The sequence below is a fragment of the Pempheris klunzingeri genome, chromosome 1 (assembly GCF_042242105.1).
Source record: "Pempheris klunzingeri isolate RE-2024b chromosome 1, fPemKlu1.hap1, whole genome shotgun sequence".
In the NCBI taxonomy this organism is placed as follows: domain Eukaryota; kingdom Metazoa; phylum Chordata; class Actinopteri; order Acropomatiformes; family Pempheridae; genus Pempheris; species Pempheris klunzingeri.
Window position 1 is genome coordinate 8020643 of NC_092012.1, and position 27929 is coordinate 8048571.

Consider the following 27929-nt stretch of genomic DNA (forward strand, 5'->3'; position numbering starts at 1 on the left):
TCGGCCCCAGTATCACCACAAGATATATATTTTATTCATAGACCAACAATAAACAAAAATATAAAGCGTCACATCAACTTTTTATAGGCAGAGAAAAATAAAGGGTACAATTTTATACAAGACATCTAAAAAGACCAATTCAGAGCACAAAAACATAAATCACGACTAATAACGATTACAGTCAACAATTTAAACAAGGGGGAAAAGCACAAGCATTATAACTTGAAGAGTGTATAAAAATGACAAATTTGCTTGCAAAATACTCCCTACTGGGGTAATTATGTTGACCATGGGGTTAAAGAGCCCATTAGGATCAGGACTGCTGCGTTCAGGGACACTAGAAGCTCTACAAAGAGCTGTCTTGTCTCAGATTGGTAGATGCTACCGTTTCTGAAAACAATCCCACACTACAGTTAGAAGGTTTAAAAGTCGTCATTTAACAGAGATCAAAATCTGTCCCAGCTTTAAGAGTAAAATCGTATGGCTTTGTGTTTCTTTTGAGTCCCTACAATGTTAAAGAGTAGCACCACTGGGCTGGCATTAACATCAAAAGCTGGGTTAATGTAAATAAGTACTGAAAAAAGAAGCCAAATGTGTTCACCCACCCACTGTGTCTTTGTCTAGTGTTGTAGAGCCAGAAGGAAATCGATCCACTTCCACCACAGTGGGTGGCTGAAAGGAAACAGGACCAAAGATAAGCTTATGCTCGTCTATTTGAGCAATAGCTTTTACTCGACATTTGTTTTTGTTCATTTTTGAGCTTCTTCTTTGTTCTCCTGTTTCCAAAACCACCAACATTATAAAGGTTAATGGTCACATTATAACACATGTATGTACTACATGTACATAGACCTAAAAAAATAGGGATATCAGATTTTGATAAGCTTCTGTTATTTACATGCCTCTAGATTTCTAAACATTTCCCTTTGTAAAAAGCTGTGCTTTGTACTCAAACTGCCTCGTCTTCACAGGTAGAAAAAAACAAGGTTAGTATCCCCAGACCTGTTAGCAGTATTTCATGCTAAAACACTTAGAGCGGACAAAGTCGTCACCACGTTATCACCTTATTGTCCTACAAAAATAATCGGTAGCAAAATAGACTTATACGTCTCGAGAGTCACGCATCTGTCCTTTTCACTGGTTTTTCACACAATTCAGCTGTTTGTTTTTTTACCTGTCCTGAGTGTGCAAAAAGTCAATATAACTGTTGGATAGAAATAAGAATAATATAACGGACTGCTGAGAGAAACATTTTTTTTAAAAAAAGCAAAGGCATCTCTCCTGCTCTCTTTACACAGCCTTTTGCAGAGTACTCATATCACGCACACAAGTATCCCAACTACATTTTGTGTGTTCAATTTGTAATTTAACTGAAAGTTTGCAGAATAATACAGTATGTGAGATGTTTTCAAGTTCTATTTAAATGCATATTATGTTCTACCCACTACACAATACAATGCAATGCTGCAAAAGTATTTTGCAAATTGGCAAAGCTTCCTGAAATAAATGCAGGATATATTTCACATAACCCTCTGACAAGAACTATTGCAGCTGTGAACTACAACTGCCATTGAATGGCATTGCTTTACTTGAATATCAACATTGTACAAAAGTGCATCATCCTCCTCTTGGCATTTGATGAATGCCATTATCTTTAAGTACTCTTATGTGGGTTTAAAGAGTTCCTGTCTGCTCTGAAGTATCCTGAAGCATCAGACTGCGTTCTGGGCCGTGGTTCAAGTGGTTTATAACTTTCAAATGGGGGGAAAAGGTTTATGTGAAGTTTGACTGATACTTTGCTTTATCATTTCTTTCTGTCCTAAACTCCAATGCGTAGTTTAACACCATGTTATTTGTCTTGTCAGAGTAACACAGGCTGCATAAAGTGACAGTATGAAAACTTAAACTAATATTCCTGCTTCCTTACAGTATATTCCTTCACACAGCGTTAACAAACGGTGGATGAGTTCCCATTACATTATTCATTCTCAATCTCACTGGGTCACATTTGTGAATGTCTTCATAACCTATCAAATGCCCAAATACAGAAACAAAGTCAAGTGAAATGCATTTTAACATGATCTTACACATGCTTTACAAAACTGTTATTAATGCTTAAAAAATGTTGTTGTTTTTTTGTCAGCTCCACTTTAACATCTGTACAAAAAACATTCAAATCATGAAAAATAAGGAAAGAATGTAAGAATCTCTTAACCGAAAAAACTCTTCCCATTGCTACAGCCTTTCTGGCATTTGGATGCCAAAGATTTAAAAATTGCCATCAATATAATTCTGGACAAACTGTGGAGATCATATTAACATGGTACTGTTTTACTGCACTTGTCCCCTTTTGCCACAAACAACATGAATATAAAAAGTGCTACGGACAGCTGGTGGGGAGGAAGGACTAAGTTACAGATTGAGGACTGGCTGAATTGGGAGGGATGGGGCTCATCGTCGTTCCGTACTTGTGTAGCAGTTCTTGTCTGCATGCAGTCTGTGTGTTTTTAGTCACTGACAGGAGACGTGGTGTGGATGAAGGGCTTCCCTAAGAGACGCTGGAGCAGCGAATGCTGGGGGAGCCCATTTGTGTGAGCACCTTGTCGAGCCACTGCAGGGGGCCGTTCAGGTGCAGCTCGATCCAGCAGGGGGTGCTGGTCACCGTCTGTCGCCTGAGAGAGGCACACAGAGAGCAGAAACAGATGTGAAGCACTCAGGGACAGTGGGTTAGGGCAGGACGTCAAGTTTCAGCAAAGTCAGACTACTCTACTTTCATTTCAGCCTCCATGTACAGCAGACACAAGTAGCTGACAGTACAAAAAAACACATTCTATTCATTACACAAGTCACAACACATTTTAATGGCACTTAATACGGACTTACTCTCACATATGCCTGTGAGTGTTCAGTTCTGAAAAACCAACCCTCTTTTCTATCACAGATCTGATCTATATTTCATGTCTACAATAATTTTGTTTTATATGGATCCATCTTATCGGTTCCTCATCTACAAAGTGATGACTTTAGTTCAATCAGAATAAATGTGAGGACCTGAGCAAAACCTACGAGCCTTCATGTATTTCTGCAGTTCAAACAATGCTTAAGAGAAAATCATATACTGCAACTGAAAATAGGAAGTTCAGTGTCATAAACATTTGTAACCTTTATTCTATAAACATTTGAAAAAAGTTAGGATGTAAAAGTGGAGCTAAGGTCTCTCCACTTACATGCTCTAACAAAAGACAGGCAGAGGCTGTATTAAAGAGAAAAAATCCCAGACATTTAACCTCTTGATCTCCATATCGTTTGGCTCTTCCCTGATTCCCTACGGCCTTTATGCGAAAACCCTTACAGCTTTTCCCACAGAGGAGAGGAGAGTAAAAAGTATTCAAAATAAAATAACGTATGAGTTTCAGTGGAGTTAAGTGAGAGCTTTTATGCTTTAAGTGTTTGATGAAAGACCAGCAGCAGAAATCACTGCAGACGCTGTGCTACAGAATGCACTGTGAAATAAAAAAAGAGAGGTTAGATTTCAGAAGCCACAAAGGCACAGTGAAGCCAGACTGGTTTGAGTGGTTGATAACTCTGCGCATTCTGCCTCTGTGCTCTGCCACTGACTTCTTTGTGTTGTGCTTTTTTTCCTGACAAATCACATTTGACACTATAGAGCTGTGTGGAGTCGACACAGCAACAGGTTCAGAGGAAAAGATGAATGCCATTTTCAGTTTGGTTGTTTTTTTTTGCAAAACTGCACATTTGATTTAGTTTTAAGATAAATGAGGTTAAATGACTTTACTTACCTCATTTAAGGTAAGTTAAGTTAACAGACACTTGCCAATAGCTGCAAGATTTCCCTCTGGTTTATATAATTTGTTTCATGGGTACTGGAAATAGGCTTCTGTCTGAACACACTGGGTGCAAAAATTATAGGTTTTGTAAGATCTCTCATTCATCTTTACATTTGTCTGTCATTTTGTTGTCTATTTCTAGTGAATTCAAAAAGAACATGTAAAAGGGACAGCAGAGTTGAAAAACAACTACCCGCCAGCATGGGAAAGTCCAGAGAGTGATGTGTGGGTGGAGGTAAAGAAGGGGGGACTGGCTGGTCCAGTAACCTGAATCCTGTTTTTAAGTGTCTCCACATGTCAGAATTTGGTCTGAACTGGACTGGGGAGCAGGCGCTCACAGAACAAAGGTTTCCCCCCTGAGGAAACCTCCTGCGCTGAGCCAACTTTTTAGCCAATCATCTGCTCCCCTTCTATTCCGTCTCCTCCTCTCTTACTATCAGTGAGTCAGACTGTGTGGAAAACAGGGAGGAGATTGAGGAGGGAAAGTCTGACATCTCTTTTTGACACAGCACATGTGTGTTTGTTTAAAAATAGTCTGGCATGCCAACGGGGGCCTGTTTCTATTGATGAGGGCTCGGCGACGTCATACACCGGATTCACCAGAGTGTGAGCAGATGCCTGGGAGCGGGGGCGGCTGGATTGTGGGATGTGATTCACGTTCTGTTTGTTTCTAGTGTCTGTGTTTACATAAGGGCTTGCTAAGGACTTGATCTTTGCACAACAGTGCTTATAATGCTGCCGACAAGTTGGCTGTGGGTTTTATCATCTGTTCAGTAGTTAATCTCTGTAGCAGGAAATGAGTGAGTGGTTGTCATTAACCCAGCTTACCTGTACTCGGCTCCCCAGCCCTTGACGAAGCTCATGCGGATGGTGCACATCCTGGTGAGCTGGTACACAGCCTCAAAGCCCTGGTTGACTGACTGAGCCAGCAGGGCAGCAAACTCCTGGTTGTTAAATATCTTCAGGTTACATCCTGAAAAGGTTAACCATGACACGATAAAAAGTCAGGTCACAACAACTTGCTGGTTTTACTGTATTTACAGCTCTTTAAAAGGTTTGTCTTAAAGGGAACTCTGTCTTGGCATTCACGTACAGCCATGTACTGCATGTCTGAAGGGGGCTGGTGACTCAGACAACAAAACACTGCTTGTGTTAACATCTTGCTTCTGACAGGAAACCTCTATCAAAACTTTTAGAAGTGTTGTGTTTGGGGAAAACAATAAACACTTTTGCAAATCCTGTAGTTAAAGTACAAAGCCCACCATGCAGAGGAAAAAATTATATTTTTAACCAGACTATGGTGGTGAAGGTAAGCAAACAGCTAGATGTGGCCTCTGCTGCTCACAGACGTAATGACACAGCCACATCTGAAGGAGATGTGTGTCCGTCAGCAACATCTAGTACTCAAATATATATTCCTTCCCCGAAGACTACACTAAGCTGTGAAAGTTTGGGACAGCATAACTTTATATTGGACTTTTTTTCTAATGAACACATAGGAAAAGGTGCCTCTGTCAGAGTGACACACACCTGGAGGGATCTTGCAGACGGTGGCAGGGTGCCAGCCATAGCGTTGGTTACAGTTGGGGCTCTGGACAAAGATGGCGCTGTCGCTGAGGCACTCAGCGAACACCTCTCCCCCGATGTAATACAGCCGCACACCACGGCCTTTAGGAAAACAGACAGAACAACAAACTCCTCAGACAGAATTCACACAACACAGTGGAGACATGAAGAGTAGTTACAAATGTAGAGTGATGTCTGAGGGCTGGTATAAAAAAGGAGCATCAGGTAATATTTTATCGTGAGTCCTACCAATATGTCTGCGTGTTAACTCCACAGCTGCATTGCGGTTGACGTTGGACAACAGGCCCAGGCAGAAACGCTCTGAGTTGGAGGGGTCCGTGAAGCCATCCACTGTCAGCGAGGGCTGTGAAGCGTGGAAGGTCTCTCCTACTCGCTGGTTCAGCTCGTAGTAGGAAATAGAGCACCAGAAAGCCGGCTCGCAGTATGTCACTGGCTGAAGGTCTAACACAGAAAAAGATACAGTGCAGATCAATAAGAAATTTAATGCTTGAAATAATACCATTGGAAGGAAACAAATGTGTAACAGGAGAAAGGAATCAAGGTTAACAGGATTAGAAGTGGATGCAAATGAGTAAAATAATGGCCACAAAACCGAATAGATGGGAGAGAAAATCGAAATGAAGAGCAACGGAAGCAGGGAAGAGGCAAAGCGGGTAAAATGTGGGGAGAAAAGGGGCTGAGGTGGACATAGAGGGGGAAGAAAAACACTACTAAAGAAAACATTAGGCTGAGCTTGCGTCACAAACTGTCAAAGCCATACGCTGTTTCCCAGAAGCTTTTACCAGACTACATGTGGAAACTCAACCCTCACTGGTGGGACGCTGGAGCCTAAATGGTCAAATTACAGGCTCATCCATGATAATTTTCAGTAACTTCAACTGTTTCTGGTAATTTGCTCTTTTTCCCCTCAACATGGCCACTCTCGAACAACCTCAATATTTTGTCCTTGGCTTTGAAGTCCAGAACAGAGCTGGACGGCACTGCCAAATTAAACTGGTGTGATTTTGTTATTTCACCAGTAGCTTTCCGGCCAAGCCCCCTGGCGATTTTCCATCCTGATAGAATAAACGTAGGATATTGTCATTGATGTTAGTGTGGGCTGAATGGTGTCTTGGCCTGTTGAACAGTTCACATGGTGAGGGGAAGACAAAGGCTTCTTTCATCATCTGGTTTCCTCTTACAAAAATGGAGTCAAATCAAACACAGAATTCCCACTGGGGATATACACTATTGAAACATTTGTCTGTAAGTGAAGGCAGACAGACAGAAAAGTACACAAACACACACTCACACACACACATAGTCTTACCTAAGTTGCTGTGTGTTGGTGAAACGGGGTTAGGTGACAGGTTTGGGGAGCTTGTGTCCATGCTGTGGGTCATCTGGTGATCGCTGGTCTCTCCATCCTCACTGAGGTAGCCTGGTGGTGGCGTTTCTGAGACACACAGAGACATTAACTCTCATTCATGGCAAAGTTCTCCAAGACAGATCTGCTGGAAATCTCTGCTGTATATGTACAGTAGCTGACTGAGACGCAACACAGACAGACATCAATGAAAAGAATAAACTCTAGTCATCTCCACTGAATGTGTGTGTTTAACTGTGGCTGGGAGAATGCTGAGGCCAAGTTGGATAACAATTGTTGACCTATTCAGATCAACTGCAAACATGTATCACTGTGTCTGAACTCAGGCTTATCAGTGCCCAATTTAGGAACAAACTAAAATGAATGCCTCTCAGTTGTATGCCTCTGCCAAGCAGTCAAGTTGAGAAACAGGGGGCCCCTGTGCTGGTTGTGATCCACAAAGAGGAAGCAAAGAGGGCGGACTCATACAAGTAACTTGGGGTCCAAATCAGTAAAAAAAACTGGGCTGGACTCACAACACTGAAGCCCTCAGGAAGGAACAGAGCTATACAATCACCACAGTTTCAAGTGGGCACCCAAGATTAGCGTCACTAACTTAGTATCTGACCAAATGTGAAATATGGTCACAATCTCCCTTTCTGCTTCTGAGTTATGGCGATGAATAAAGGCCAGAAAAGTGTATTATGATGTGTTGATGTTGACCTTTTGGATATCAAATGTCATCACTCCATCATGTTATCCTATTGGACATTTGTGTGAAATTTTGTCATAATCACCATATGAATTCTTCACACCATATAAATATGAATTCTTGAGTTATGGTCAAAATCATGTCGTTCAAGGTCACAGTGACCTTTGACCACCAAAATCTGAACAATTCATCCTTGGGTCCAAGTGGATGTTTGTGCAAAATTTGAAGAAATTCCATCACACTGTTCCAGAGATATCGTGTTTCGTGTATCGTGTTCATGAGAATGGGATGGATGCTTATACAGACGGACAAGCTGACAACGTGATGCCCCCAGCCACGGCTGTCAGAGGCTTAAAGGGCAGATTAACTAATAGAAGCCCTTATGTGGCTAACCCAAAATCAACGATCCCAACTGTGTGAGTAACTAATGGTCCACAACATCTACTTTTCTTGTAGCATCTTAGATTTGGCTGAGCGATAAACTGACTAAACAGAAAGACAACAATGTGATGTATTGCCTGCAACATGTCCATGTATAATTTCAAGAGACTGATGCTGGCATACAGTGGATACTCAGCATGATAAAAGACTCTCATTCAACTCTTGGTGAATGTGAGTGGGTGTCTGTCTAAGTGTGAGTCATGTTGGGGAAGCATGCTGGTACCTGGTATGTAGTTGCTCTGGGGCTCAATACCAGCAGGGAAGTTGGTGTTTTCAGGGATTGAATGGCTGTAGTCATCCAGAGGTGGGAACTCACTGGGGATTTCTGTGTGTCTGGGTACCAGCACTGGCGGGAGTACTGCATAATGGACATAGACACAAATACACACACACACAAAACATTTAGAACATAGCAATAGTGATCGGTTTTATGCCTGGATTCATTAAATGAATAAATAAGTAAAGTAAGCAATTAAGTACTGCAAAGCAATTTCATAACAAAACAATAAAATGGTGCGATAAAACAATAACATAGGACAATGTGTGCCATAAATCACAGGACAAACATTGCGTAAGCTCTCTAGATAAAAACAAGTATATGAAATAATTTCACATAAAAGGGCCTTGACAGCAAAGAGAAATAAATCTGTACAAACTGTAAAACTCTGATCTGCCTGAAAAAGAGATAAACACACTCCAAGCTGTCATACCTGGTGTTTCTACTCTCTGGTAGTGGTACGGGTTGACACACACTTCATCCTTCTTTGTGTGGAAGGCGTACTCGCACAGCTCCACCGCCCGCAGCTCATGGTGGGACTGCAGGTCGGGCCAGCGCCAAAGACGGCAGTAGATGACGTGGGGCAGACCTTTCCTGTGGGAAACCTGCAGACGGCCATCCAGAGACCTGCAGACAGGAAGAGGCACAGGGGTTTGTCAATAACCTGCAACCTTTTGTTTGAAATACTGATGTTAAAAATATGCGTTTTAAAGCAACAAATTAATGTTTTGTTTTTTTTGACATGTTGTCATGGTTCATTATGTTCTATATCACTATTTACTTGAAAGTTTTCACCTCAGATCAGCTTGATATTATGTGCAATATCACACTATTTACTTCACGCCATTAACAGTATTTAATTCTATTGTTCCTGTTCCTTGTTTTTAATTAAATATTTTTTATTGCCATCTAATTTCCTTCTTTATTTTCATTTGTATTCCTCTCTGACTTTGAGCTATTGTTTGTCTCATTTTTGGGATGGTTTTCACAGCTACTGATGTGGTAATTGTCTGAAGTGTGAGATTTGGATCTCCTCTTTGATTGGTTGTTACAGCCTGTGGCTTTTAATATAAATGTGCTGTTTCACTCTGCAGTGTCCCAATCTGTCCAAGAGCCGCCTAGCATTTTTATACTGACCTGAGATATACCTGCCCCCCAACCGATATGTTCAAATGTCCTTACTTACACTGTTTTGCTTTATTGTTTGTTTTTGTTTTGTCTAGTTTTGCTTTTTTGTATTATATATTATTTAATATTTTGGGGGTGGACCTAAGGTTTTAAGCGTTCCTATCTGGATGTACACACGCACAAATGTTTGTTTGTTGTTAAAAATAATAAAGACAATGTTGGAAAAAAATGTGCTTGCTTGTGCAGTGTTTCACATTAAACACTGATACCTGACGAAGGTCCATGACCAAAATGTTTAGTCTCTAATAAATTCAGTGCTGACGTTGTGCAGAAATACAAACTTTTCTTTCGATTTAGAGCAATTGAGAATTTTTGTGAGATTTTTCAACTGTACTTCATTTAAAAACTCACCATACACAAATCTGTGCTCAAACACTAGGTGTGGTGTTGACTATTGTTGGTAAGTCAGGGCTCTGGCACTACCTCTTACTGATGAGGGCCCCAGCTGTGTGCACACTGGCTATGAGGTGATGTCTAATAATAAACAACATCCAGTTAGATCACAGCATGTAGAACAGGAATTTCATTGTGTTGTATAACATCTGCACTCAGTATACAATACTGTTGGCAGGATGATGATTTAGGCTGCCAAATAGTAATGAGCAGTAGTTTGACGCTGCAGATTGTCATAATGGGGATGTAGCCTATAATCTCTGAGCACAATGACCCATGAAAGAGAGCGAGAAAAAAACAAACACTCATCATCTTATGCAAGAGGCAACGACCAGACCACATATGTCCCTTCTATCTCTCAGTATCGCCCACTCACACACAAATACAGAGTAAGGGTCAAAGGCATAAGCTAAAGCCCTTTAGAAGGACAAATGTCTGTCCCCAAATAAAAACAAGGCTGTGCACTGTGCAACTACTGAAAGCTCAGTGGTGCCTCATCTGGGTCAACCATTGTACATCCAGCAAGCAGAGAATGGCGTCTTAATTTTTCATGGCAATAGCTTTCATTCACCGTCTCTGTACTTTAAAAAAGGCTGCGGAGTGTGTGTGTGTGTGTGTATGTGTGTGTGTGTGTGTGTTGGAGAGAGGGGGAGGGTGTCTTGAATTTGTAAATGGTGTCTGAGTACTTGTGCACACAAGCATAGAGAAGCAAACAGTTGATGAAGGAGACTATCACAGGAGGAAAGCTGGTCCTTAAAGTCTGCAAGTGAGATCTGGTGTGTTACTGCTCAGCTGAGTCGCACCATGAAGTGACCAAATGCAATAATAAGTCAATATAATTCAGATGAACTGTACTGCATCCTACAAACCATATATGATAATATTCCCAATATGCTGAAAGTCACAGTGAGTGGTTAAGCGAATCCCTTTATAAGCATCTAATGACTGAAGCGTGAGAAGTAAGTTCCCGGTAAAAGCAGCTGATGAACTGGTGGGACTTTACACCTTCTTGGTTCAGTAGCCACCATTAGAGAACTGAAAGTTAAAAGCAGAGGTGTCCTCAACCATGAAATGCTTTTATTGCCATTCCATAACACATGAAAGAGAAGGTTTTTCTTCATATATACATAATAAAAAGAGGAATGTGTTCTTGCTCTGATAGGGTGTATTGCACTGTCCCTATTATGTGTTCTTAGTAATAAGTAATTTTTCAGCATGAGCCATAACAACGTCATGCAGGTTATCACTGCTTGACACATCAAAAGGGGAAGAGAGCAACAGTATCATATAACAATAGTAATAATGCATCCATTATATCATGGCTTAGAAGAAAAATGGAATACGTCCACCACAATGATACCACAGGCGACACAGACACAAGTGCCTGAACAAAGAACTCCCAGACTTCAAGCTTTCAAATCAAGGACAGACAACAGCGTCGGCCCTCCACTCTGCGTTTGATCGTGGTGTTGAGAGAAAGCATTCATCAATACTGAGAGATTTGGCTGCTCCCACAAGCACAAGCTGGATACTTAAACAGATTAGACAAATACACAGGAACACCATGAATTATTATGCAATCAAGTAGAAAAACTTACAATAAATATTATATTTGTAAAGCAGATGTTACTTTTGTAAACAATTTTAAGACTGTATTGTAGCTTGTGGTGATGTTAACTGCATAGCTGCTACAAGACAGCTCCAAAAGATTCATGACGACATGAGGGAAACACATGAAAAGTGCATTTGTGAAGAGGAGCAATGACCACATGTAGACCCTCACAACACTGACAGAAGGAAATAGGATTTTTATTTAATAGCAGCTCAAACTGTGCAATCAAAAATAACCATAAAGTTGGAACAATAGCCCTCTGGCAGTTTCCATGGCAATAGTGCATTATAATCCTTAAAGTGGGGGTATTTAATGCAGGGTTATTGTGGTTATGCTGTAAGGTGTTCCCCTACTCTTTTGGAGCAGAAATTATTAAAAAAGTAAAAACTCTTTGACTGCAGATGTGTTAGATGGCCAGACGGGACTGATCTGATGTCAGTGGTATGTGTGTTAGGTCCCTGCTGCTGAGTGGGTGTTTGGTGGGGCTAGACTCTGTGTGGGCTGAGACAGACATGCACAAACGGCAGTGGCATTACTGACTATTTGGTGTCCCACAGTACGTAGTGTCCTTCTTTGTACAACCTCTTCCCGTCTGTGTTTTTAAAGACTAGGTTGCAGAGAAGGTATGGTGTGAGTCACACTAATAAGTTCAATAGCTGAACTGCACATGCGCAACCTACACTCAACTAAAAAAAACGCTGAATGTGACTTCATATAGCAGTAACAACAACCAACACCACCAGTCCTCAGGCAGAAGGTAATAATGGGGAAACAAAAATGGGATTTAAAGTCTAGTTATATCCCCTACTTGGGTATTATTAATTATTCCAAGGTAATGAAGAGTCAAATCAAGTCACGTTCCTTTATATACATGCAGTACAATGTCTAAGTGGGATATACAGGGGCACAAAAACAGCAGTCCATAAACCAGCCTAATCTTTTTTCAAGAAGACAAAGACAAAATCCTCTAAAACTTGGAGTATCTATCACATCCGAGAGCCAAAAGTGATGTAATCAAGTGTCTTGTTTTGTTCAAGCAACAGTCCAAAACCCAAATATATTAAATTTACAATTATGCAACAAAAAGAAAAGCAGTAAATCTTCACATTCGAGAAGCTGGAACCATCAAATGTTTGCTTGAAAAACAACTTCAGAGTTTAATGATCAGAATAGTTGCATATTCATTTTGTGTCAACCCTATCGTGAACTGTGGACATCCACTTGTACACACTAACAGTCCTTCTTTACTGCCTTTGTTGTTATTTTTTGTGCACATTACCGCCGACTGTTGATCAGTGGAATAGCGTGAAATTGACAGCAGGAGTGCGTACCATGTCACATGTGCATTTGTAAAGATATTGCTCCATAGCATTGCTAGTGGTAAGAAACTTTAAGTACCTTTAAGTTAAAAGGTATATTCTAAAGTATTCACAGGCTATGACCATTTATTCTATAATATGGTAATTTTATTTTATTCCAATTTATCTACAAAAAAAAAAAAAGAAAAAGCAAAAAACAAGCAGCAACAGACAAAACATTGTGTACATGAAACACACAGACAGGTCCAGACATATGCTATGCCCTTCTCAGTCTGAATTACTCGCTTTATAACGGCACATTGAATGAGACTTTAATGAGAAACACCTCCCTGACAGTAAAAACCACTCCTGCACCACCATCAAGCCTCAGCCTGCTGTGGAAGAGCCAGTAGCACGGTCTACAGCCGACCTCAGATCCTGCAAAACACTTTAAAAATGATTTGGAGCTCAGAGTCCTTCAGCTATGTAGCAGAAGGGAGGCAGAAGGGGGGAGAACTATGACCCCACAGAATTCCCTGCTGGGCTTCTGTGTGTGTGTGTGTTTGTGTGTGTGTATGTGTGTGTGCGTGTGTTCCAGACTGAAGATTTGAAGGTCATGGGTGGGATCTGAAGGCTTCCAAGAATTCAGGCCAGCAGTTTTCAACCTTCAGCTCCTCTCCTCTTCCTCGCAGCACTAAAAACTGGTAAACCAAGATCACCACTGAGAGATTTTTTAAGAGGCAAAACTCACAGAAAACTCTGATGGATACAGATGATGAAAGAATGGTGTTATTTTCTATTGCCTAAGATATGTTTTGCAGTACTGACTCTGTGTAAAATAGTTTTTCTGTGTACCAGTACCACCTCAAAATCTAGTGTGCAGTTTGAGGCTGGAAAAGGCAGATTCAGCGTTTGTGGCTGGCTTCGACCAATCAACCAATTATTTTCTCAATTAATCGATTGTTTTTCTTTTATAACGCTCTAAAAAGAAAAAATATTCAACTTTTCATTGATTCATTGATTAATTATGAAAATAATTATATATAATTAGAATTATTTGACTAATCCTTTCAACACTAGTTAAAACAGACTTTTACTGTAAAAGATTGTTTTAAAAAAGCCTCAATGAAAGCTGATCTGCACTAGTGATGACTTGAAATATCCCACCCTTCCTCTACTTTTCTACATCAATGTTTCATTCCATCTGTAGAGTCAACGTGTAAGGCTCATTAAAACATGCTTGTGTCATCTTTAGCCATCTTGATTTGCTTTCTAATTGAGAACGAGAGCCACAGCGCTGACGTTTGTCTGTCAAGAGACAGTCAGAGTGAAATTGATGTCCAAAAATGAAAGGGACAAATTGGTATGGATTTTTTGCCACAGGGGAAATTGTGTCAACATCATTGTGCTCCATGACCCTAAGCTGAGGCTGAACCTGACCTTTAAGCCCAACCAGCTCTGTTTGTGTGTGAAAAGCAGTGCGTGCGCACACACACACACACACACACACAAAGGTATGAGTGAGAGCAAATAACTACACTTTGAAGGGATACACACATTTTGTAATCATCTGCGTAAAGAGGGTGTTTGAATGGAAATTGAGGATACATGGATGCAAGTGAAAAGGAGCAGATAAACAAATTTAAGGGGTGTGGGTGCGTGTGTGTGTGTGTGTGTGCGCGTGTGTGTGTGTGTGTGTGTGTGTGTGTGTGTGTGTGTTTGGCTGACTCATAAAACAGACTCAGACGCAGCAGATTGAGCTTCACTGAGCTGGGGAGAAGGGGGGCCAAACAAACACTCTGAGGCATGCTCAGTTACGCTCAAAGACACAAAGATATACACTGTGTGTGTGTGTTCAGGCTGGAGATGTTCTGAGCAGTGCAGAACAAACACACACATGCACACACGCGCACGCGCACACACACACGCACACACACACATGCACGGACACACACACGCACACACACTCACTCTTTCCTTAAGGGCCAAGACCTTTTGACATGGACTTTTTACAACTATCTGCCAAGCTTTAAGCTCAAATGAAAGTCTGAGCCTGCTAAAAAGATGCCAGCAAACACTGTGAGAAGCTAAACGCCTTTTAGAGTCTAGTTTGTTTGGTGTTTACTGAGTTTGTTGTCTTTAGGTTGTACTATATAAACTTTAGTTCAGTAGACACACACTTGTGTTCAATTCAAAAATGAAATTAAATGATTTTAGATATTTTAAGTACCAATGAGTGCTTGTAAACATCAGGACCTCCAGTCACAATCTGTCCCATAATTGCATAGAGGAGGGGGGGACAAAGTGGGTGATGGATAAAGAAAGGAGGGTGCTGCTGGACAATAGGGCTGGCAGACTGTCTCAGCAGCTCAGGGCAGCTCAGAGTGTCTGTGACCGGGCCCCTAAACCCCCCCTTCCCTCTCCTCCGTCTGTCCCACTGTCCCACTATCTGACCGCCCTGCATCCGCCCCAGTGCTGAGTGAGGGGTGAGGGTGGGGGTGGAGGGCTGAAATGGCCTTTGTGCCTTTTAAAAAGTCTGTGGCTAGTCTGTTGAGCCATGACCAACAGGGCTGCAGTCCAATGACATTCAGCAGAGGGCTGCTGACTTCCAATAACAACACGTGAAGAGACAAATCATTCACTAATTCAGGAGAGGAGACTCCAATAAAGTTTTTGTTTTGAAATCTGACACACGGCTGGTTCACCAATCTGTGAAGTTCAGTGCATTTTAGAAATCGTTTTGAAATTAAGTGTTAATCCCTTGTTGTGCCACTATTCAAAAGAACCTACAACCGAAGAATTATACAGAAATACTTAAATAATATCAGTTCAATCTGTAGCCAACCACTCTGCAGGCTTTCTCACTCGCTCTCCCACTTCAGTTGGTTGGAGGGACGTGGTTATTATCTTACTTAGACAACATTAAATTAAACTCACTAGTGGAAGTAGCTGTTGGGTAGAGTCCAAATTCAGCCCTGGTCAGGATGAAGGACTGTAAAGCCAGACGTCTACAAACCCTTCAGTTCTGTTTAACTCATGTGTTGGACTGCATTACAATACACTCAGACCAAAACCAGCCATGTATGAAAATAATGTAGGGGGTGTGTTGCTTGTGAGGCAATAAAATTGTAAAATAATAATAATAATAATAATTTTGAAAACAATAATTTCATTTATAATGAATAGTGTTTTTTTCCAGATAATCCAGGCAAGTGAATGCCCAAAACAGCAGCACCAAATCAAGATTATGTAAATCAAATATTACAATAAATTTTAGGAATTTGGTGAAGAATTTATTTCATAATGTTATATATATCTTTATATTGAACAACCCTACCTAAAAACAAAGTAATGTCTAGTGGTTGCATTGCATTCTGGTCTGCTAAAGCACCTGGCAGTGAATAAATTCATACATCTTGTACCATTACTAGAGATTTTTCTCAGATATTTAAATTGGTGCAAAATAGTAACATTAAAAAGTAAAGCTGAAACAATTAGTCAATCAATTAGTTGGCTGGCAGAAAATTATTTAGCAACTATTTCAGTAATTGATCAATCATTTCAGACATTCTCTGGTTCCAGATTCTCAAATATGAAGAATTGAAGCTTTTTTGCTAAATATGATATCAATCTGAATATCTTGTTGGTTTTGGACCAAAAGCAACACTTCAGAGACCGAACAATGAAACAAACATAGTTAACTGAGAAACTATCAAACAACTAATCCATGAGGAAAATAATAAATTTGCTGCAGTCCCTAAGTCTTTGTTCTTTGATACTAAGGGACAGATGGTAAAACATTAGACTTATTCTTGGTAAGTTTTATTTTCACATGGACATTTTCACAAAAATCAAACTTTTCACGGCATTTTCCTTTCTTATCTAGATTTTTTTGCGTAAAACAAATATTTCATCATTGTTGGCCATTTGCCATCTGAACCATTGATCACTGAGAGAAAAATGCTCAAATCTCAGCTTATGATTCCCTTCCAGGAGTGGTGCAACTCTCACAGAGGAACATAGTCCACACACACACACACACACCTCCCACTCTCTCTGGAAAAGCCATCAGACTGTACAAAAGACGGGGGGGGGGGGGTGAAGGAAGAGAACCAAGAATAGAGTGTGAGAGAAAAGCAAGTCCGGCTGTGGCCCACAGGTGATATCATAGGGCTGGAGTGTGCTGGGACCAGCGAAGGAAGGCCTAATGTGAAATAAGAAACCAGCAGACAGGCGACACATAACATAGTCTGGACGATAGAGGACTGGGAACCATTAGTTTTACTGCTAATAGTCAATGAGCTGAGCAGCCCGTCTCTCTCTTTCTGCATCGACATGATGAATGACTGAAAATATTCCAGCTGCAGGTCATCAATAAAATTTTCTCCAGTCAAGTTTTTTCCTGCAGTAGGGCAAACTATAGGTAGGTCTATGAGTCCAGTTAAATTAATGGTTGTTCATTCTTTTAAACACATAGCCCACATGTAACAAAGTTTCACAATTTCATTAAAAAAAAAAAAAACCTCCAGGTGTGATTTGATAAACAGCTGACGTTGACTCTGTATGATAAGTTACAACTATTACTTAGGCTAAAATCATCTGAGCTTCTTTAAGCACTTTAATTTAAGATTCTGATATTATCTTTTACATAACATTTATGGCACGTTTGTTATTTTACATGACTTTTTCATACTAGAAAGTCAACCATTCCTGTTACTTTTGGAGCCTCGTTTTAATGTTGTTTGCTCAGTAACTTTAGCCACAAATGGTAGGCTAACCTCAGTCATTCCCACAGTTTAAATCACTGGTTAAGTGTTGATAGAAACTTCTGTGCTGGAGCACAGAAGTTTCTCTCATTTGCTACACAAGACATGCTGTCTAACTATAGGCATATAGCCTTTAAATTGTCAAATTTGGGTTTAAATCAGGAACTACCTGATCAAAGAATAAGTAAAGAAGATTTGCAACTAATTATGCGGTGATACCCAACCCTGCATCAGAAAGATCAACAGTGTATTATTGGACTAAAAAAAATAAATATTCACCCTCACATTTACACCTGATCAACAATTTTGAGTCTCCAGTTCACCCAACCTGCATGTTTCTTAACTGCAGGAGGAAACGGGAGCACCCGGGGCTCCCAGCAGTCCAGATAAAATAAATCATGGTTAAATATCACCAGTACTTGCTTGCCCGTCGGGAGAATACATACGAACGACTAATTTGATCAAAGGGTGCATTTTAACAGTACGACGCTATACAAATCCTGAAAAAACTCTGATGAGGTTGCTGAGGTTAAAGTCATGATTGGGATTCCGTCTCGAGTGTTGCTATAGTTGTTGACTTTAACAGTAAAGTGTGTGGGGATCCCTTAGTTAGACTTAAGTTTCTGGTTTTTCTACTTTGGCTGTAATGGGCTTCTCATGTCTCTTTTTAGTGGGTCCTACACTGTCGTGGTATCTTCAGTGGTGGTCACTGTTCACCTTCAACAACATCAGCCAACTTTTACCAACCTTCTCAGCCATCTATCACTCTGTTTCTATATTTTAAGACTTCCACGTGTACTTGTGGCTTAAAAGTTTTCTCCCCCCTCTCCTTTCAACCCCTGCGCCTTCATATCAAGTTGTTTTCCCACACAGATCCAGCTGTAGTCCAGCACCGGTAGCAGCAGCGGTGGTGGTGGTGGTAGTGGCCAGTGGAGCACAAAGGGAGGCTTGTTGTCTGGTAAACGTGTCTGTGTGTATATGACTGTGTGTGAGCATTTCTGTCTAGTGCACGCGCACTCCCCCGCAGATAGTGAGAGGGCCAGGGCCAAGTCGAGGCAGAGCTGTCTCTCTAACCCCCTCCACCCCTAATGCAAGCCGAAAACCAAACAGCAGCCCACGCCCTCCTCAAGGCCCCGGCAGGCAGAGAGCGCATTCCTCTGAGCTGACTAACCACACACACACACACACACACAGACACACAATGACATAAAATCCATATGCTACTAGTTCCACTAGTCCCCTCAGTGGAACGGTCAGAATGAGGTAGTCAGTTTTTGTTTTTAATAAGTATATTAAGACACTATATAGCTGATGTACAGGAAATCACATAGTGTAAAATCTAAATCAAAAGACACTGCATGATATTTCATGTAACTGAGTGAGATTTCAAATGAAACCTTTCAAACAATTGTCCATAAACGGTTTCATACCAACTTTTGTCAAACATAACTGTTCATTTAAATAGCAGAGATATTGCGATATTATGATACCATCACTATATGACAACTGAAAAACAGTTAACCATTACATTTAATTATTACCCAGCTGTAGCAGCCAGGTGAAGCCCCTTCATTTTTTTTGAGGTAACCATTTGGTTACAACTAGGTAATCACATAACACAGCTATTGTACTGTAACTCACACACACACACACACACACACACACACACACACACACACACACACACACACACACACACACACACACACACACACACACACACACACACACACACACACACACACACACACACACACACACACACACACACACACACACACTTAGTGTATGTATCTGTCTTGACTCACAGCAATATTCCCTTTCTGTCAAACAAATCAAACAATTACAGGAACCCGACTTATCACCATCATTGGAGCAGCCAACCACACAGACAGAAAACACACATAAACTCTCTGTGACCTGTCTTGCATCGCGTTCGTGTCGAACAATGCTGTCTCAGATGACTCAGGTGTCTTGACATGAAAGCTACATAAGTGAGAGAGTGCGTTCTGTAAAACAGAGATGGTAGACTTTAAACCACAAGGACGCATAATTAAGATAAAGGTGGAAGACAACAGCATGGAAAGATTCAGAGAGGAAATCCCAATACATATATAACCTTGAGGTGCTCCACTGATCTATTGGTCTGTCGACAGAAAATGTTTGATTATCAAGTTTTCACGTCAAGTCAGTTTTCACACAACTGTGTCAGTTGCCAGTTTCTCAAGTGTGAGAATTGTTGGTTTTCCAGGTCTTACCTTTTAAGTACATTGTAAGTCTTTGGGTTTTGGACTTCTGGGTGGACAAAATGAGACATTTGTTGAGATTACCTTGGAATAGATAATGAAAATAATAGTTGTAGCCCTAAAGTAACAGAATGAACAGACTTCATAGGACTGTTGGCTATGTTAAGTGGTGATGCTTGATGCATTATGACAGTATGTGGACAGTGGGTGGTTTGCTGGTGGATTTATGGAGAAAAGAATGGAAGTTGGATTGTAAAATGCACTTTTTGGTTTATTGCCAGGGGTTGGCAAGCTAATACCTATCACTTCCACATGACCCTGCATGACCAGTGGAGGCTGCACAGACACTGGCCGCTATTGGAGCAGAGGAGGATCTTCCATTTCTGTTGTTTCTGTTGTCATCTCCAACTCCAGCAGTGGCCCTGGTGTCTCCAAAGTGCAGCAGTAGGCTGCCAGTAAGCTACACTGTGTCGTCTTTGAAGTGTTGTATAGTGCGTCACAATTTCGATGATCAAAATCAAAAGCTAATTTCAATCAAGTTTTCATTCAAAATCTAAATTGTGACACCCCTATACAGTATGTATGTGCTGTGTTTAAGCAGGTGGACTATGAAGCAGTGTGGCTATAAGTAATATCCTCTTGGCACTGTAGCATCAGTGTGTGTGTCTGTGTGTGTTTAATGCAGTCTGTCAACCAGACACATGCAGACACGCACTTCGTTTGATGTAGAACTGCTGTCTAGCTGGAAAACAAACCAGTTCTATCTCAGCTATTAGCGTGTTTCTCTTTTGCATGCAAACCACACTAACCACAGTCTCCGTCTGATAAGCTCGAGAATCCAACACGCTGCCTCTTGCCAAATATTCTGTGCACCTCTATTCCTACATCTAAACCCTTGGCTTTCTGGTTTACCTCTATCTTTCACATTCTGATCCCCTTAAATGTCTGTCCCTTATCTCACCTCTGCTGTTCTCTCTCTCTTTATTCTGTCTCTTTCTGTCTATCATTTATGTGTCATCCTCCCTTGTTAAAGCACACTCTCCCACAACACTGACAGACTCTCCCCTCCAGCACCAGACACAACACTGGGAATCTTTGACTCCTCTTCTGTATTCCATCTTTATCTCTTGCACACTTTCTCCTGTTCGACCGTTGCCCTCTCTGCAAGCTGTTAACTCTACACCATGACCCTGGCTGATAAACTCTTTCTCATCTATGCTGTTGTTAATGAATCAACATCCGGCAAGGCTTGAAAGAGCTGATATGATAAAGTTTCAGTAATGAGACCAAAGATATCTTCTTTGAGTAATAAAAGCATGTTTGGCACCATTTTGAGTTAAATAAGATCTATTTGATCAGTTAATAAGGAAATGAAAATCAATCTGCGCAGCATTTATGCCAGCTTTTGGTTGCTTTTGCCAGTGACAAAAAAGGATTGAGATTCAATCCCCTGCATTACAACATACATTTTCCGTTTAGGGTCCGGGTCTAATCCCAACCAGGTTTTACTCCAAGTCTGACAGAGCTCTTCTTTTGGTGTGACATAGTGACCACAGGTTTCTATAATTAGAGGATTACCACAAGGCTACTATGGAGTTCCTAAAGGTTTTGACTTTTAGCTCTTTCAGTCGTAAACTGTGCTGTTCTGGATCACAAACACACCTGAACATGCTTGGAGGAGCACTGGGTTTGGCACAAAATGTTCATGGGCTCACTAAATGAATAAAAGAAATTCTCTAAACATATACCAAAGTGTCTGTACTGTTCTCTATGAATCTCAACAACCCTGTTTAGCAGTGACATACATGGAAACACAGTTGTAGACCAGAGTCTTGGCCTGTGAATGGCAAGACATGCATATGAAAAAGCCACTGCGCAGTATCCCCCTTTGTCATGGATGCAGTCCCTCTCATTATAAGTCCTGATTCTCTCCTTTCCGTGTCTTATCCCATCTTTTATTTCTGTACTTGGGACTCCTTCACTCCCTCCTTCCTGCCCTGACATGCAGCGGTGTGAATCAGACTGTCGTCTTGCTGCCAGGAGGGATGTGTGTGGACAAGACGAAAGCACTCCCCTGCACTGGCCCAAACGCAAGGGAAAGTTAAGGTAGGTAGGAGTGAGGAATCCACTCCCCCAGGCTCTGTGAAAGGCACAATACACTGATACACACAACCTCATCAATTATTATTTTAATATACCACCAGTGTTCCCTAAATAAACTGCTACTAAAATTTATATTATTTTACTGCTCTGTAAGTTTCTCTGTAAGTTTTAAACCACTGTTAGACATAGAACCTGTGGCACAAATGGGTTTGTATCTCTGTTAAGGGCTGTTTGGCTTCATTACATAGTTCTCTGTTCAAACATGACAGGACTGTAACAGATGGGTACACAATGTTCATGTAATAATTTCCATTTGGCACACATGATTAGATGATACAAGATGATACTGTTTACTAGGGCTGCCCCTAGTCGACCAGTAGTCATTAGTTCAAGCCATTTGTCCACTTGTCATTGTCGTTAATGATACTAATTTAATTTCATTTTTGGGGTTTATGATATTAATTGAATTTTATTTTTGGGGCCTCAAAAAATGGTTTGAGTTCCAGGGCTCATTCCAGGGATGAGCCTTTAAAAAACACGTTTTACAAGCACACGCACAAAGCGAGCCAAAAGTGGTAATGATTCTGAATGTGTCAGGAAAAACAAGCAAGGAGACTGTCTCCTTTTTGGGGTCATCCTTAACCCCCTCAAAATGATCACACACTGGGACCAATGAAAACTTAATCCACTAAAACTCTTCTCATTGACAAACTTATGGACAACTATTGGAGAGCAGCCCTATTGTTTATCAGTTACCTCCTAATTTTAATGTCAGAGTAACTTTGAATCATTACTACAAAAATAGTGCATCTTACAAAGCTTTTCATAGTGGCTCTTCAGAGTCCATCTGCCACTTAAATGTAATGGCCATGATACACTTAACAGCATTCACTGCTTCCTAAATGCTCGCGATTAGTTTGCATAACATAAGTGCTGATATAGAATAGTAGATTACCCTGAAATGAATCACCATCAAGAGAATCGTTATTTAAAGTCATTAATCAAAGAAGCATTTCACCGCTGATTGTCTCAACAAATGTGGTTGAAAATCAGCAAAATGCCCTTTAAGCAAAAAACAAAACACTTGCTGGCTCCAGTTTCTCAAATATGAAGATTTTCTGCTTTTATTTATTTTACGTCACTGTAAATTAAAAATCTTTTTGGGCTGTTGGTTGAACAAAACAAACAATTTTTTTATTTTTAGAAACCAGTGCATGCCTGACAGTAATAATACAGTCTGCTTTCGTAGCCTGCCTGCTATTTAGGCCTACGATAAGCACATTGCTTGGTGAGGGTCAATGTTAATACTGCTATTCCTTATTAAATCAGAAATCAATAACTGACTTTTTTTTTTTTTTAATGAAGACACGTTTATGCATTTTGGCACATATTAACTAACATTTGGTGGCCTTCCCAGTTACATTAAAGCGTCAGCCAAGCAGTGCAGTGGTGCACTTGACTATAATTGAGTCTCTGATACAGGGCATATGATTAGTCTCCTTTAAACACAAGAGAGGCCTGTGCAGCCTGTGTCAGAAGTGTGTGCAATCAATCCAAAAAACAGGCCTAATATTGTGCGTTGAGGAAATGACAAATTTAGAAACTCACAGTACGCCATAGTTGCACCATCAATAACGGCAAAGTGGAGTAAGTAACAAAACTGAGAGTCAGAAAAGTAGATGCAGTAGATTGACGGATTGATTCGTCAAATGTTGGTGCTGTCTAAATTGTTAACTAATCACTTTTGCAAAACTTAAAACAGTATCCCAATCTGACATCACTACAATCAAGGTTTGCACAGCTTTAGGCACAAAAATTATGGTTCGGTTTAAAATAACTCATTGGTCAGTGTTAGGGAACATTGTGGTTTCAGTTAAAATAACTACTTCCTTACGGTTAAGGGGCCTTCATCATCTTGGTTAAGGTTAGGGAACAATCGTGGTTGTAGCTAAAAGAAACTAACATGGATTGTCAGGAGGAAACAGGAAGCTTAAGTTAAAGTCTGACGTTTTGTTGACCTGTCCAACCAACCTGACCTCCTCCCTCTCCCTGACTCTGACTTTGTGGCTATTTACTACTTAAGAGAGAAGGACAAGAGTCCTGCAGCGTTTTGTTACTTCAATGTCAAAATATTTGGCTATTGGGCAGCAGCAGTATAGCCACCTTAGGTAATTACCAACCCACGGGTGTGATTGAAAGACACTTAGCTTCTGTTTGTAAATGCACTGAGAGACTGAGAAAGTCATTTGTTAGTCACCCTGTCACGCTCAAGCAGAGCAGGCTACCACACTTCACATCCACCCCTCAACCGTCGGAAACTGGTAGACTTTCATGGCTTGACGCACTTTACATACCAATGTTTGTGACTAACCCAAGTTTACAGCTCACAGAAAGAGTGGATTTCAAAAAGAGAAACAGGGAGAAAAGGAGGGAGGGTAGTTCAATACCACAACGCCACAATTGCTCGTTGTTGAGTAACTAAGGCTTAAACTTGGACAGGAGCCTTAACATTCACTTTGCTCAGTACTCCTCAAAAAAGTAAAAACAAAACCACAGTGACCTAAAAGGCAAGTGAAGCTGTAGTCCTGCCCAAGAGGTGGACAAAACCTAATATGCTGTAAAAGCCCTTTGTATCAGACTTGAAGTGGGAAAGTGAGTCAAAGTGACTAGTGCTAATGTTTTTTCATGGGACGGGGGCTTTATCTCCAGTGTAAACATATGGGGACATACATACACACACACACCGCCCACATTAACCACCCACACACCACCCCAACCCAGAAATAACTGTGTCTCGACCAAACTCACTCAGATGCGATACCGTGGCTTCTAACCAGAGGCTATCATGTTATTTTAAATTTCGCCTCGCAGGTCACAGCCGTTTAAAATCAGACAGCTGGCTTCCCCAAAGCTCCTAAGCATCTAATTTTTAACATCTGGCAAGCTGATCTGTTGCTGGTTTGTAGGTTTGACAGACAAAAGTTACAGGAAGAAGTGGCTTTGGAAACAACCAATAAACATCATTAACTTTGTTTGACATGGCTGGAAAACATTAGCCTTGAGATTTCCAAATCGGTTCCTGGTATTTGGCCTGCTATGATACAATGTGATGTGTAAATCACCTTTTCTTCTCCCTTTTTCCAGTATCAACAATCCTACCTTAAATTACCCCAACAGATATCTGATTTGCTATTCCAGCACCGGATGCAGCTTCTGACTCAATCAGTACACAGAGCCTGCTTCCTTCAGCACTCAGCATCACGGCAAACTGTCATCTAGAGGGGTAGCGATGAGCCTCATCAGGGAGTTCATGTGTCACAGAGATAGGAGCTGACCTCCCCATGGACAGGCCTGAACAAGCAGGCAGCTGCTGTCAACAAGCCAGAACGTGGGGGAATTAATAGAAACAGCAGCTCTCCAGGGACACTGTTAGCCCACACTGACAGCCAGCTCTGATCTGGGGTCATCTTAATGCACTCTACCTCTTCCCCTCTGCATTAGTGGTGGGAAATATGAAACCTGGATCATGGCAAACGTTATTCAACTTTCCGGGTAGGCTTAACTCTGAATTCTGGGCCAGGACCGTGCAAGCTGTGATATGCACACTTGTGGCAATCAAGAATGTGGGAGTGCCCTGCGTGGGGATTCAATTTTCATCCGACACATAGTATGCTATTAAATCTAAACTGCCCACACATGCAAGTGAAATTTTGTGGACACAAGCCAATGTTCGAATCCTTTATTTGTTACTTAAAACTTGAGAGAATAAAAAAAAATGCTGCCTGCTTATGAGTCACACCTGACTAAAACTAATGCATTCTGATATGATGCCCCTGCAGTAAATCACAATCATAAAGATTATAATATTGAAACTGTTATACAGAAGTGTTGAGTCAACTTTGTTGTCACTTTGAAGGCTGTAGAATTCATTTGTACTGTAGTGTACTACCCTCATTCAGGGCTGCAACTAATTACTGTTAACATTGCTGATTAATCTGTTAATTATTTTGCGTTTAATTGATTAATTCTTTGGTCTATATGTCAAAAAATAGTTAAAAATGCCTTTCAGCATTTCAAGCAGCCCAGTGAGATGAATTCAAATGTTGTGATTAATTTGATCCACACAATATATTTAGTTTACAATCATTTATGACAAAGACTAGCATCAGAATCTTACATTTGGTATTTTCTCTTCAAAACAATCGCTTGTCATTGTAAATGCAAATTACATTTCTGTCAGTCAACTACGCAGTTTACTGACAAATCTTTGTAGCTGTGTACTAAAACAACTGGCAGCTAAATGTATGTAACAAGTCTTTTTTATATCTAGAAATGCAATTCACACAATGCAGTGTGTTAAGTGTGTGTGTGAAAAACCCTCAGGTCCACATCTACCAACATGATACACACATTTTGGGGGCTAAAATGAGGAAGACTTTCAGAGGAGATGGTCAGTGTTTACAAACAGCAGCTCTGAGGCTCTTGTCTGTCACGGGGGAGAAAAGCCACTGCTCATAACAGAAGTGAATCCTTAAAACTAACTCCTGTAGCATGCCGGTGTTGATTATTTGTAGTAAATAATAAGTGGTTGACATCTGACAATGAATTGTGTTGACAGACAAATGGCTGCATTAGAGGCATTGAAAGGAGAGCCACAGCTCCACAGACTCGCCTACGCACTAACACTAACCCACAGCGCTAGAAAGCGTCCCAGATTAAGGCCAAGTTATATAACTCGGACTCCATTTGTGCTTTTGCATTACATATGCGCTGCTGGCTAGTCAATGCACACACTGTGCCCTCGCTTTACACAAGATTTCTTCACTTAAAATGCAATTTGATCGCAATAACCTGCAAAAAAAATCTTTCAGCGACTCAGCCCACTCGAAGTTAAGTGTGCATGCGATGGCATGGGAGCTCACTGACGAGGTGTTTTGAGCGATGGTTTGCTAGCTTTCCTTATGGACGCATGTTAGCTCGTTAAGCTTTACCTTTGAGCCTCCATGCTACTGTACAATAAACGTAAAGCAAAGAGGAGTTTGAAACACTGACGCGAGGCAGGAAGTGGAAATGTCAACTTCTCAGTTAAGTGTGGATGGTGTGTGTGTGTTTGTGTGTGAAGTGACCATGACAAGCTACACAAAATAGATGTAAGGTAACTGTAAAAAAAAAAGAAGAAGCTGTGAGGTTAATTAAACGTGTGTAAATTCAGCTGGAGCTCGGCTAGCTAAGATGCTGAGTTCACGGTCACCGTTCAAACGGCGCTCAAACTCTCCTCACCTCGGTATGGTGATGCATTTTGTGTTGATATTCTGGGTGGTGATGGCTTTCTCCAGTTCGTCCAGCTGTCCCGTCTTCTTCAGCTTCTTCACCAGACTTTTCACCGCCTTTTCACACCATTTCTCCTCCTGGCCGTTCTGCTCTCCCTTCTTCCAGCCCAAAAGTCTTTTGACAATGGGGGGAGTGAAAGGCAAAATTGACATGTTTGAGTTCAGTTAAGTCCCTCCAGTGTCGGGAAGTCCGTCGGTTTGGACAAAAACACGCGAACGGCTGCTCTTCAGACGGTCCAAACAGCGAAGATGGAAGTGTTATTTAGCTAAAAACGTATTGTTGGTGTTTATTAAACGCCTCAGAGATGCATCCCGGAGTTAAAGCCTCCAGTTTTAGCGCACTCTGTCCGCCTGGCTCCAGCTCAGCGGTGAACTGTGTGCACCGGTAGTGTGTTGCGCTGTGGGTGTTAGTGCTACTCCGCCGCGAAACCTAGTTCTGTCTGCACTCCTGCAAGCCGGGGCTATTTTAAACGCAAACAACCCGAGTCTCACGCAAAGTACACTTTTACCTCGATAAAGGCTCAAACACCGAAGCGATGGCACTTTGTTGGTGTTTTCCACCGGATGCTCCAACCCTCGATCGGCAAAGTTTTGTTGAGTTCAGAGTCATCCGCGGTGCTGGGTCCTGCCGGCTGAAGTCTACAAGAAGTCTGCATCAAATGCAAATGCAAGAGCTGCTGCTGAGAGTCTCTATTCAGGCTTCAGACAGCACTGCAGACCTGTGAAAGGCCAGTATGAGCAGCTGGCCAAATGTGCTGCACTGATATTGCACAATCCCTGCCT

At 41.2% G+C, this 27929-nt stretch overlaps 1 protein-coding gene across 1 annotated transcript; it reads right to left on the reverse strand.

Annotated features, from left to right (window-relative positions):
- Positions 1 to 61: 61 nt before the first annotated feature.
- Positions 62 to 27929, reverse strand: smad3a (SMAD family member 3a). Its single transcript, XM_070839916.1, has 8 exons — positions 27097 to 27929; positions 8644 to 8837; positions 8157 to 8291; positions 6745 to 6870; positions 5664 to 5876; positions 5379 to 5516; positions 4677 to 4821; positions 62 to 2672 (listed from the first exon to the last, which is right to left on the reverse strand). The coding sequence occupies exons 1-8, from the start codon at positions 27297 to 27299 to the stop codon at positions 2549 to 2551; spliced, it is 1278 nt and encodes a 425-aa protein (XP_070696017.1). The 5' UTR covers positions 27300 to 27929; the 3' UTR covers positions 62 to 2548.

Coding starts and splice junctions, on each gene's coding strand:
- smad3a (XM_070839916.1), bottom strand. CDS start 27,299: ATGTCAATTTTGCCTTTCACTCCCCCCATTGTCAAAAGACTTTTGGGC. Junction 6,871..8,156: donor CCAGAGCAACTACATACCAG/GTACCAGCATGC, acceptor TGTGTGTCTCAG/AAACGCCACCACCAGGCTAC. Junction 4,822..5,378: donor CGTCTGCAAGATCCCTCCAG/GTGTGTGTCACT, acceptor TAACCTTTTCAG/GATGTAACCTGAAGATATTT.